Source organism: Pangasianodon hypophthalmus, chromosome 22, assembly GCF_027358585.1.
Source record: "Pangasianodon hypophthalmus isolate fPanHyp1 chromosome 22, fPanHyp1.pri, whole genome shotgun sequence".
Lineage (NCBI taxonomy): Eukaryota > Metazoa > Chordata > Actinopteri > Siluriformes > Pangasiidae > Pangasianodon > Pangasianodon hypophthalmus.
In genome coordinates, this window is record NC_069731.1 from 13245440 (window position 1) to 13258260 (window position 12821).

The 12821-nt window shown below is 36.7% G+C and overlaps 1 protein-coding gene across 1 annotated transcript in view; it reads left to right on the forward strand.

Annotated features, from left to right (window-relative positions):
* The window catches only part of LOC113541231 (contactin-associated protein-like 2), a 245380-nt gene that overhangs the window by 212902 nt on the left and 19657 nt on the right, over positions 1-12821 (forward strand). Inside the window, exons 16-17 of the mRNA XM_026938097.3 lie at positions 4098-4268; positions 5613-5831. Of these exons, the coding sequence (XP_026793898.3) occupies positions 4098-4268; positions 5613-5831 (390 nt within the window). The remainder of the gene's footprint in view (positions 1-4097; positions 4269-5612; positions 5832-12821) is intronic.

Consider the following 12821-nt stretch of genomic DNA (forward strand, 5'->3'; position numbering starts at 1 on the left):
GAAATCCAAACATGATACTTGGTCTACCAGCTGTACAATTTTTGAGTTTCACATCCACTAGTATTATCACATACAGTATTTTTAACTTTTTATTGATTAATGGGAATGGTGTAAATTCAGGTAATGTTGCACTGTCAGTAATGGCCTTTTTAATTACTGTACATCAAACTGTTTTTTGAGATTTGAATACACCATGAGCACAAGATGGGCCTCATTTATCAAGCTGGATATGAAAGGATTTATGCGTGTATCATTTGCAGGAGCATTCGCACAAAAAATCTGGTGTTCATGGAAATCCCATAATTTCGGAAAGACTTTTGTATCCTACTTGTGCTCCTGAGTGTGTGTTAATTTACGCATTAAGCAGACTAACTAACGTAAACCTTGATTGATCAGCTTCAATTCATATAAATCGCAATGAGTTACTGCACTTTTATTATTTTACAGATTGCACTGTCAAGTTTAAATAGCTTTCAATTACACACACAATATTAATGGAACTTTTCTAAAACCCAGTTATTTCATATTAAAGGCATTAACTAAAGAAATATTTTTTTAAAAAATGAAGAACACAAGCAAATATATATCCATAAATGAAGACAAATAATGCCAGTCATTCGGTTAAGAATGCCGCTGTATAAAAGGAGGACGGGCTCAGGCGATGTGTAAGTTGGCAACACTTTATTTGAATCAGCACTCAGTGATCGATAAGATCCCAGAGAGAGCTGGTATATCTCAAGCTGCGATGTACCGTTTACTCCCTATAGTGCCATCATCAGACTTCCTTTTCCTCATATGCCTTCCTGCTTTTCCAACATGGCATCAGGGCATCAATATCTTGAATAGTTTTTTTTCTCCATTTTCATGTGGCCTATTCAAGGGTTTGTTACGCTGTTAAAGTCAAAATAACTTTCTGTTCTACCTCTGAGAAAGTCTTTTATTTCTCTTTACTTGTCAATTCAGCTGTATGAGCTGCTTTTTTTCTGAAGTGCTGTGGGCATCACCAAATGCAAAACTGCTGTGCACACATCTGGTCATTTGTAGGTAATTGGCATTCATGACATACACAAGTATGAAGAAATGCTGATGCATTTCCAAATCTTTTGTAAATCCAGTGGAAATTTCCCTTTTGTCTTATGCAGCAACATTTACACACAACTTTACCAGAAGGTTGATAAATGAGGCCCGCTGTGTGTACTTATTAGAAACATAAGAGTTTGTGGAGGAGTTCCTGAGAAGGTTTCTAACACAAAATGGCTTCCTTTCAAAATCTCTGATGAAGTCCTGGCTTATGAGATCAGCTCAAGTTCTTAACACTACAATGCCACAACACATATTTTTCCAGACATAGTATAAGCTGGATTTAGTATGAAATTATTCTATTCTAAGTGAATTTGCACTGAAAACCCCATGAATGTTAGGAATCTGTCTCTTCTAGAAGGTCATTAGTGTTTAGCAGCCAGTGCTCATTTGCGCCTCATTTATTGTGTTTGGCTGACAGAGCTTGTAAAAGGTCAAATGCTAAGGTGTGATCCTTGTTAGTTAGATATTGGATATGGGAAATTTGGCTAAAAATTAGAAAGATGCTTGAAGTCAATCCTAAAAGCAATCATTGCAACTTTCATTTTTGATTCTTATTATTCTGTGTATTGTTATTCTATGAATATGTGGAAATGTTTTAAAATAAAAATCATGTTGGCTAAGATCATGTTGGTAAAAAAAAAAAAAAGGCCAATTTGGCCATGTGAATGGATTTCCCTGGCTGCCAAAAATAAAATAAAATACTACTTATAAGTTTATTTGATCTGAACAAGGCTTAAAAATCTTGAAAGTCCACAGATCGTGCTCTTCCTCTTCTCACATGGGGTGGTGTAATTGGTCATGATTGGTAGATTCACCTGGCCTGAGCACAGAGCAGAAAAAAAGAAGAAAGTCATGGAAGTACACGGTTGAATTATTGGTTTGTCATATTGCGTACACACAACGTGCACACTGTAACCATAACACTCCCACCAAGTCCTAGTACAGGCTAACTATGCACTATTATTGTTTTAATAACAATAAGGATTAGCGTTATAGATTATTATTATTAACAATAATAATAATAATAATAATAATAAACATCTTTTGTTTTTTTCAGGTTTATATCTCTCCATATCGTAATATACCCCAGGAAAGCTTATTTCCAAAACCAGGAAGTTATGTATACCATGTACAGTATTTCACTGACTATTTCCTTAGATAATGGTTACATTGTGTTCCTGTTCTAGGAAAACAAATATTCTCTATTTTCTTTCCATTGCCAGCATGTTTATGTATCCGAGCATGTTTTTTTTTCCATTAGTAAGAATGCCTGTGTTCTGTTCTATATGTTTCTTGGAAAATCCCTAAGAAAGCTTCCACCTCAGGGTCCATTCTCAGAAGCCAGCGTAAAAGCTGTCGCTTTCTTAATGACTCCTGCTGGCTCTGTGAAAGGGCAATGAGAAGCAGCACTGATTATATTTGTCAAGACCTCCTGTACTAACTGTACTAGATTGAGTGGAGAGGAAAGCAAGACACATACAGAAGATGAGGGAGATATTACTGCCTCACAGAGCTGGCTGGCGTAAATGCACTAGAGGGTTAAAGCCCTCTGTCACTCTCAAGAAAAATAAATAAATATAAATAATAAGGTTACATTTTTTGCCATCCACATCTTCTTATTTACTGTTGTCAAATGGTATGAAGTTGAATAATGCACTTTGTATTCATATATGTACTGTATTTTACATTATCCATTCAATCCGAGTAACATATTCACATTAGATTACATCCCTAGTGTAGGTGTAATAGCTTTATGCCTATAATGAAACCCCGAAAATAAAAGGCTCAACTATAATGTTTACATAATAATAACAGTGAGTTACTGCGGGGTGCTAAAATTTGTTTTTAGCCCTCTCATCCAATATCCTGATCAGACCTCATCCAGAATGCCGTGTGTAGTCTGTCTTGTTGTGTTAATTGTTTTTATGTAACACTGCCTGGCCTTGTTATTAATGTCAGTGAAAGTTTACCATTTTGAGACACATAGCAAGACAGAGTAGCTTTTGTTTTTCTGAGGCAAAGCAATTACTTTAATTAACAATATTTGCTTTGTGATCGTGCATTAATCATTTTTATTAAACTCATTCCAGACTGTGTGAAATGACAGGAATGTCAGAAATAGGACACAACATTTCTCACTCCTATAGTGATGCAGCCAATGATTTATAGAGCACTAAACTTTTAATTAATGTGGCTACACATGAATATATTTAATATGAAAATCATTGCAAAGTTTTCTTTATTGACATGGCATGTATAAAAACAAGGCTTTTTGGAAGTCGTTGAGTTGGTTCAGGTCATGAGAACAGAAGCTAGCTTTAATTAAACTAAATGATTAATGTTTAAAAGTGTTGGATTTTAATGACAGAGGTGTTTTTGGTAAGGACTACAATAATAATTAACTTCCTTATTATTAATGTCTTTATTATGTAGCTTAATACTGAAAAGTCTAATCTGACAAACAGCTTTAATCCAGCCTGATGGTGTGCCAGTGTATTGCAAAAATGCTATAGTTTTATTTATTTTCCCATAGCACCTGTAGCATATTCATCATGTGTTGTAGTGTTTAAAATATACAACATTTATACATTTTTCACTTGACAAACGGGCCCTAAATGTATACTTCTGGGCTTGTGAGAATATTTACAGCTTTCTTAGTGAAGGTGAATATTACAAGGTGCAAGTCAAAGAAATATTCACAATTAAATAAAACTAAATTCTATGACATTTCTTTAAATCATATTTCACCGAAGTTGATTTGTAAGAGTAAACCTGCTAAATTCAATTAACCTCATTTTAAGGTTTATATTATGACCTCTTTGGTTTTATATATTTGATATATTTTTTTTTTTTTTTTCTGAATGTTTCACTATTCAGAAAGAGACACGTAATACATTTAGCACTGATTCTTTTGCGCACACATCCTTTCATCTCCTCAGAAACAGGAGTTAATAGACAAACAGGAAAGCATGAGAAAGAAAGCATGACTTGATCTTCCATCTGCAATTTTGCAGGTAATTACTGGAATGCAGCGTCCTTCACCACACCATCCTCCTACCTGCATTTCTCCACTTTCCAAGGGGAAACGAGTGCTGATATTTCCTTCTACTTTAAGACCTCTGCACCTCATGGAGTTTTCCTGGAGAACTTGGGCAACACAGATTTTATCCGCCTGGAGCTAAAATGTGAGTCTCTTTCTTACACACACACACACACACACACAAACACACGTTACAGTGCCTTGCATAAGTTTTCACTCATTAGAACCTGGACAGACCAAGTGAGTTTTTCTTGAACTTTGTTGGAGTTCGAGTGAGCCTGTGCCCATTGTAGTCTCAGATTCCTGTTCATGGCTGGAACCCAATGTTGTTCTGTTGTTGTAGCCCATTCAACTCTAGGTTTGATTTGTATATTCTGAAATGCTTTTCTGCTTTGTAAAGAGGGGTAATTTGAGTTATTGTAGCCTTCCGCTTTTGTTTCACAGACCTGTTGCTCACTGGATGATTTTCACACCATTCTGTTTATTCTACTCTAGAGGCTCTAGACACGGTTGTGTGTGAAATCCCAGGAGATCAGCAGGTTCTGAAATACACAAACCAGCCTGCCTGGCACCAACAACCATGCAATGATCAGAGTCAATGCAGTCATATAATTTCCCCATTCCGATGTTTGATTCAGCCATGAACATTACATGAAGCTCTTGACCTGTATCTTGCACTGCTGCTACATGATTGGCTGACTGGATAATTACTACAGGAATGAGCAGGTATATAGGTGTTCCTAATAAAGTGGTCAGTGAGTGTAAGAGTGTATACACAAAATTGCCATTAACATTGAAGTGGGGAGATCAGTATGATTTGCAAAAAAAAAAATCAGATCGAATCAGGATCGTTTGCAAAAAAAAAAAAAAAAAAAACATAAAAGTTGTGATTTCAAAAGTTTCATAAACGCCTCTGCTAGACTTTTCCAGAACTTTACATGTTTAAAAATCTCTTTTATATTTAAGTGCATAAACAAGTCGAAATGGCAGTTTGCTTTTGATAGTACAAACATAGAGCTGAGGAGGGATTAGGCGAAATGAGAGAGAGAGCAGGATCAAGAGGCCACAAATGCAGTGAGTGTGTGTGTGTGTGTGTGTGTGTGTGTGTGAGAGAGAGAGAGAGAGAGAGAGAGAGAGCCAGAGAGACAGAGGAATAAGAAGTATGGAGAATCAGTGTTTGGTGTTATGAGAGAAACTACACCAATGTTTTTGTTTTGGGGAACAGTAACTGATTAATTGCTGTTAATTTATGCCTCTCAGATTTTAACCAACCCTGCCCTCTCCTCTAACATTGCAAAAACATGTGATATATACTGTGCAAGCATATGCACATGCACATAAGACAAACATCACTGTTTGCACATTGTACATTTTTATTCGGAGTTGAGCCCTGAGGATAAAACTTGAACTAGAATTGGCCGAATAATCAAACTAGTTGAAAGCAACTAAAGAGTTCTCAGTAAATTTGTGTATTCTCATTTCTCTCCAGCACCAACTGTGGTTTCCTTTTCCTTTGATGTCGGGAATGGGCCTGTAGAGCTGAAGGTCCGTTCACCAACACCGCTAAACGATGACCAATGGCATCGCATCAGCGCAGAGAGGAATGTTAAAGAGGCTGTGCTGCAACTGGATCAGCAATACAGGGAAGTTCGAGCTGCACCTGCTCAAGGACACACACGCCTGGAGCTCTACAGCCAGCTGTATGTGGGTAAGACACACACACACACACACACACACACACACACACACACACACACACACACACATACATACATTTTCCTTTAAAGGCTTTAAATGCTTTCCTTTAAGCATAAATGCATTTAACTTTCAGAGCTTTAAAGGGAAAGTTACGTGTATTCAGAGTTTGGTTATACAGCTGCTGAAGGCTAATTTCTGGGCTCTCCATTCAGATTATAAAAATTACCTGTGTGTAGTTCACACCTCTGAGGTTACCTACCCAAAATACACCTGACATTTTGAGCTTAAGCATATGAGAATGCTGTATTCTGTATTGTATTTTATTTTATTCTAACCACATAAAAACATTCTCTTTTATTAAAAAAAAACAGTTTTCAAGATTGGTTCTCTTTTCACCAAAAAAAATATTTTCAAAATTATCTGCACCTCTACAATTAATATTTGATGAAGCCTCTTTTAGAGAGAATAACAGCACTGAGTCTTTTCCTGTAATGTCCGCAAGATCCAAAGTTGGAGGCACTTTTATGCGGATCTTAAATCACCCCCTTCCTAGTGAATAGTTCAATCTTCTTTATATTCTTAATTCAGACCATACGTTTTTCATGAAGGGTGACAATAAATCTGTAGTTGAATGTATACGCTGTTTGAACACTAAGGCCATTTTGTAGCCTCACTACGCTTCTATTGCAGCGATTAGAGAGCCAGTATTACCATAGTTACCTAACTTTCCATTAATCTCTATCATCTTTTGACCAGTTAAAAATATCTGTATATGTAGGTTGTGTTTCTGAGCAGTGAAGTCCAGCACAGAACTGTGTTTGGGTTTTTTTTTTTTTTTTTTTTGTGTGTTCGTCATAATTATATTCTTCCCTGTGATCACTTTGTTCCAACAGTCATCTTCCATCATGTTCCTTGAGATATTGAGTTATTGTTAATGGTACGAGCGCTACAAATATTGATCAGTCCACTTTTAACACTAGCTCTCAAATGTGTATATAATGTAAGCAGCTACTATTAGTGCTTTCCTCAAGCTGCGTTCTTCTGCCCTGCATGGCCAGTGGTTGGAAAAGATGTGGTAGCTGGCTTCACGTGTCCAGCACATGCTAGTCTTCACCCTCCCTGGTAGGTAGCTGGGATTGGCGAGAACTAGCCAATGGGATGGAGGGAATTTGCAAATGATCAAATTGAGTAAAAAAAGGGTGTATTTTTTTTAAACAGTAACCTCTCTTCTATTCTCATTGGAAAATGGAGCAGGAGCCAGCAATCACAAAAAAAACTAGTTAAAGATATTTAAAAAGTGCTGTTAAACCTGTGAAACTTTGAGTAAGTTGAGTCTCTTACAAGGTAATTATCTTTGAAAAAGAACGCCTACTGCTTTCACTGTTCTGCTCTGTTTTGTTCTCAGCACATTCTCTTAAACAAATGACTCTAAAGCACATTAGGAAAATTTTGCAGAGCAATTGCTCTCCCATGACAAGCACTAGCACAGCAGATTACTCTAAAACCCTGAAGAAAATTCTGCAGTGTTCTGGACAGAACTTCTACAGTTCTGACTGATCAAAATCAAATATATAAACCTAAATATAAATATATAAATATATAATATAAATATATAAACTACTTGACTCATGGGTTATGTGTGGTAGCAGCTAGTGTTAATCAGTCCAACTCTGATTAGATTCTGTATCACAGTCTCATTATGCACAACTCAGAGCTCCTGAAAATATTGTTTCTTTTTCCAGATCAGAAGAATTTATGACCTGCATATCAATGTCCTCATTAAACTTATTGCTTCTTCTGTTTCAGAAAGTATTTTAACACAGAAGGTACTCTAATCTCTGTCTATTGTTCCGGTCAGTACAAGCTACGGCATTAGTTTTGGACCCTCAGTGGGTGGTAGATTTCTTTTTTTTACCCCACTGATTATTTCTTTCTGAGCATAGAGGATATTTACATTTGTTAATACATCAGCTAATTTTATATTCTCCACATTGCCCCAGGTTCATTCTGTATTCACGTTTACTCTCTTGACTTCATGTAAGATGTATTGTTTGTTTATTCACATTCTCTCAATGATTTTGCACTGATTTATATTCCAAGAACCTACTGATTTAATGCCAGCTTGTTTGTATGTAGCATTTGATCACTGACTGCCCTTATATTCAACTCATGTTTCATTTCCCTCATAAATCATTTACTTTTATTCAAAAATTGTTTCTCATTTTCCTTTCTGTTGTGTTTTTTTGCGTGTCATTCATTTTCTACATATGTGTTTGCTTTCTTGCATGAATCTTATGATGCTAAAACCCCTATAAAAGAAAACCAGCATTTTGGGCTTGTCAGGAGTATAGGTAACTCTGTTATCATGTGGTCCACACACATGCAGGGTGGGGCTTCAGGTGCTTGAGCCTCTATTCCTTTGCCCATGATGTCCACAATGTCTTTTTATAAATATCTTATCAGAGACCCTTACCAAGAGAAAAAATTTTAACTAATAAATATAGCTGCAAGCAGTAATCTGCGGGGTCATGATAAGCTTTGTGATGGTAGCTCAATGCTAACCCTCTGAAATAAGGGAAAACAGCTGAAATCCGATTGGCTGATGGTGGTCATGTTTGTTCAATAATACAGTCATCTAAAGAAATACAGCAACAGATTAGTATGATGCAGGAGAAGAAAAATCTTATTTTGGCCAATTTTAAAATTCTTGTACTCGTTTGTGAAAGTAGGTTTCAGATATTATGCTAATCAGCTCAAAATCGCAGTTGGTGGACCCAGATGAGGCTTTTTGTTTGTTTGTTTGGCTGAAGCCAATAAATCTCAATTTCAATTTCAAATTCAAATTTTATTCGTCGCACACACACACAACCATACACTGTACGATGTGTAGTGAAGTGCTTTTTACGACTGTCCGTGACATAAAATAGAATTTTCATAGAGTTAGAAATTGGGAACGTATTTAAAAAAAAAGTTTTAAAAAAATGTCAAAATTTAAAGATGGGTGGCAGCAACAGTCTGATGTTGATAAGTGCAGATATGTGCAGTTGTTTTGTGCAGTATAATGCTGTGCAACATTGCTGAGGTAGTTGTATGAAATTGCCCACATATATAATAAATATTTATAAATACAGATGGATGAATAGAAGATGTATTAAGGAATGTAGGAAGTGTGGGTGTTGTGAAAGCGAGTCCAAGCTCTAGTCCTTGGTGTTGTCCTGGTTCAGGGCCCGAATGGCCTGTTGGAAGAAGCTCCTCCTCATTCACTCTGTATTGGCCTTCAGGGAGTGGAAGCGCTTCCTGACCGCAACAGAGAGAAGAGTTCATTGTTCGGATGGCTGAGGTCCTTCTCTATCTTCCTGGCCTTGGTCCAGCACCACTGTCTGTAGATAGACTGCAGGTCAGGGAGCTCAGTTCGGATTGTACGCTCAGCTGTTTGCACCACCCTTTCGAGAGCCCACCTATCCTGCTTGGTGCTGTTCCCAAAGAAAAAATCTGTGGGAAAATGTTTAGGGTATGATTGACAGCTCACAAGACATTGGCCTAAACTTAAAACACTGTGCTCAAGTGCCACTCTCGGTCAGATCGGGCCCATCTCACTTGCCTGAGTAGCAGGAGGGAGTACGACCTAATAACCAAGTTTCATATCTGTACAACTTTATACCTGGTCTAACTGATTCATTTTGGTGCAGAAAATGAAGAAGAATAAGAAGGAATTTCCCTCAAAAATATTAGGTTTCCAGCACAATCAATGCTTGGACCCCTAACAATTTAACTATGAATAAAATGTTCTGGCTGCTGTCTGTCAGTTTACATCATGTGACCTGCCATTGCGCTACAGCTACTGTACAACCTACAGCACTTGTTCTCCGACTAGCAATGTGGCGAAGGTGATTTTGGGTTTAAATGATTTGGGTCAACTCTTGACTGTATGTATGTTGTTGCATATTTAAATTGTAACATTTCTTACATTTGTAACTGGGAGACCATGCAGCAGAGCAATAGGCTGTGCAGTCAGAGCTCACTAAAGAGAACCTTCTTTTTCTGCTATTTCTGACATATACTGCATATGTATTTAGCAATAAAATGTGTCATATGATGTTGCTTTTGCTAGGATGTTTGCTTTTTCAATAACTTGTATCTAGAATTTTGATTCAAAGGTGTTTCACTTTTCAATTTAAACTTTAAACTGGACATGTATTTTATTGTGTCTACCACACTGTCTTTAATAGTTTGATGTATTTATAATAGAATGGATCATTTTGTTTCTAAAATCTGATTGGCTAGGCCACGTTTGATTCTTTTGTAAAATACTTAATATACACACATCCATGATTATATCACAACATTTAAATGAATTTATTGTATTAATGTGCCAGGTATTAACCCAGTAGAACACTATTAGTTACCAATTGGCCTGTTGTAGCACATTAAAACTAGAACGTTTTAGGTCAGTTTTGATTAACTGTGGGTTAGCAGTGGACAAATGGTATGAAGAGAGAAATGAGAGAAAAAGAAGACGTTCTGACATGAACAATGGGGAGAATATTATAGAAGTGAAGAAGAGGGGACGGTGAAACAGACGATGTGGGCTGTTTGCTATTTTCACTGGTGTGCTGAGAAAAACATCTGCTGATTTGAAAAAAAGTCACTGAATATCTACTGTAGTTCAGGAGGATTTTGTGGTAGTTTGTGTTTTACAATTTGATCCATGTGCCCTTTTTTATCACCTGTCCCTGTCTCAGTACCCTATTTTCACACGACTTTTATCACTGTAGGGATTAGCGAAGACCAGCTAAGTATCATTCTTCCTGAGACCATTTATATTCACCTTTGGGTACAAAGTTTGGGTTACAGCCTATGAGTACCTGATTGGAATCCAAATCACCGAACCTCACCAAATATTTTAAGGTTCTACACAAACTTAACACCATGTTGTTAGCTATAATTATAAGAGGTCTGAGGAGCGCTGTAATATTATTGATATTGCAGCAACATCTCATTGGTAATCAGGCAAGTGTGCAATTAACATCAAGGGAAAGAGCAATAATAATGTCCTGGATTTTCTTCAAGTATAACCCAGGTCATGAATCATAACCTGTTTAAGCTGATAATCAGTGCCATAAGTGCTTAGTTGTTTGTTTTTTTTTTTCAGTTATAGACATACTCCATAAAATGCACAGAAATGCTAACGGCAACGTCCAAGGAACCCTGTAATGTTATTGATATTGAGGCAGCAGCATAGTAGTCATCATGCAAGTGTGGAATTGAGAACAAGCATGTAATTAGTATTATGAATGGATTTTATATTTTATACTATTGAACACATTATTGTGTGCAAAATATTATAATTTTTTCTGAGCGTTAATTTACCTGGTAATATTTCACAGCAATAAAATGGCTCAGTGTAGGTGACAGCCTGCAGAGCTAAGATTATCAAATGCATCCAACTGTCCAAATTATTAAAAGAGGGATTTTTCTAACTATTTGTTTTAATGTTAAAAACAAAAACTCCAATGCACTTTAGCCTAATCATTTCTTTCTACATAAATCCATGTCATTATTCTTGTTTTTGTTTAGCAGCATGATAGGAAACTGTTAATAGTCTTATGGTAAATTGCTTTTTTATTTCCATTGTATTTGGGTTGCACCAAATTGCTTCATGTTTTGGCTTTATTCCAAAGGGCTCAACTTTAGTCTCATCAGACCAAAAAATCTTTTTCCAGAGCTCTAAGATTTTCTAACATGGCCTTTCTCAGAAGGGCCTTCCTTCTGGCCACTTTCCCATAGAATCTGATGCTGTTGACGTCTGCACAGGCTCTCCTATTTCAGCCAGTGAGCTCGGTAATCCCTTCAGTGTTGTAGCTGGACACTCGGGCACTTCTCCGACAATTGCCATCCTTGTCCAAGCACTCGGTCTTGCTAGTGCCTGGGTTGTGCCATATTTTTTCCACTTTGTTATAATGGATTTCACAGTGCTTCTAAGAAAGTTCAAAGCTTTGCAGATGTTTTAATATCCTTCTCCATCTTTTTTCCTCCTAACAACTTCACTGCAAAGCTTCACAGGCAGTTCCTTGGTCCTCATGACAGCAAGACTGACCTGATCTGCCATTTTAGCTGTGAGACCTCCCAAAGTCAGAGATATTTATTGTACAAGCATACAACTGGACACAGGCAGATTTCAAATTAACACAGGTGTACCCTGTTTAACATATTTAGTTTGAGCTCTTGAAAATGAAATAATAGTCCTAATTTAGATTGATAAAAGAAAGGGGGTGAATCAATTATGAATAAATAATAATAATAATAATAATTCTGAGGACATTGAAATACTTAATTATTATTTTTGTACAGAGTCACTTCAAAAGGAGCAGGAAAAAGTCCCTTTCTGATATGCTTAAATTTGATGTTGCAATATAGCAAAAAGAGAAATAATTATTGGGGGTGAATACTTTCTGGAATCTCATGACTTCTGACATGTTCCATGACATGTTTATGACATGGTTGTCAATCTTATGATGCAGGTTTTATTACCATCTCATGGTAATAACCTTAACTTCGTCTTCATCAGCCTTAGTAATGGGATTGCAGCATCTGTGTATGTAATTACTATAACAGTAATTAACCTGGAGTGTGTGTATGTGTGTGTGTGTGATAGAACATCAGCCCATTATAATAATGCTGCAATGCTTTCCTGGATCTAAATAACTTTATTTAAGAGTCGTAAATGGCTATGAAGTCTGCAGTGGAGCATCACACACTACACAAACCCGCATCTGTACACAGCACTGTTAAACCCCTGCCAAGTCCACTGCTAATTGAGTCCAGTAGATGTTGAACACTTAATATGATATCCAGGCTTGTTTTCCTTTGGGCTGCAATGTGTGTTTAAAAAAAAAAAAAAGACTGTCAAGAGAACCACACTGCTTCTAATCAACGCCTGATAAAAGTAACAGAGTTTAATAACCATAACTGCTTCTTTTCTTACTTGGTGTCTGACTTT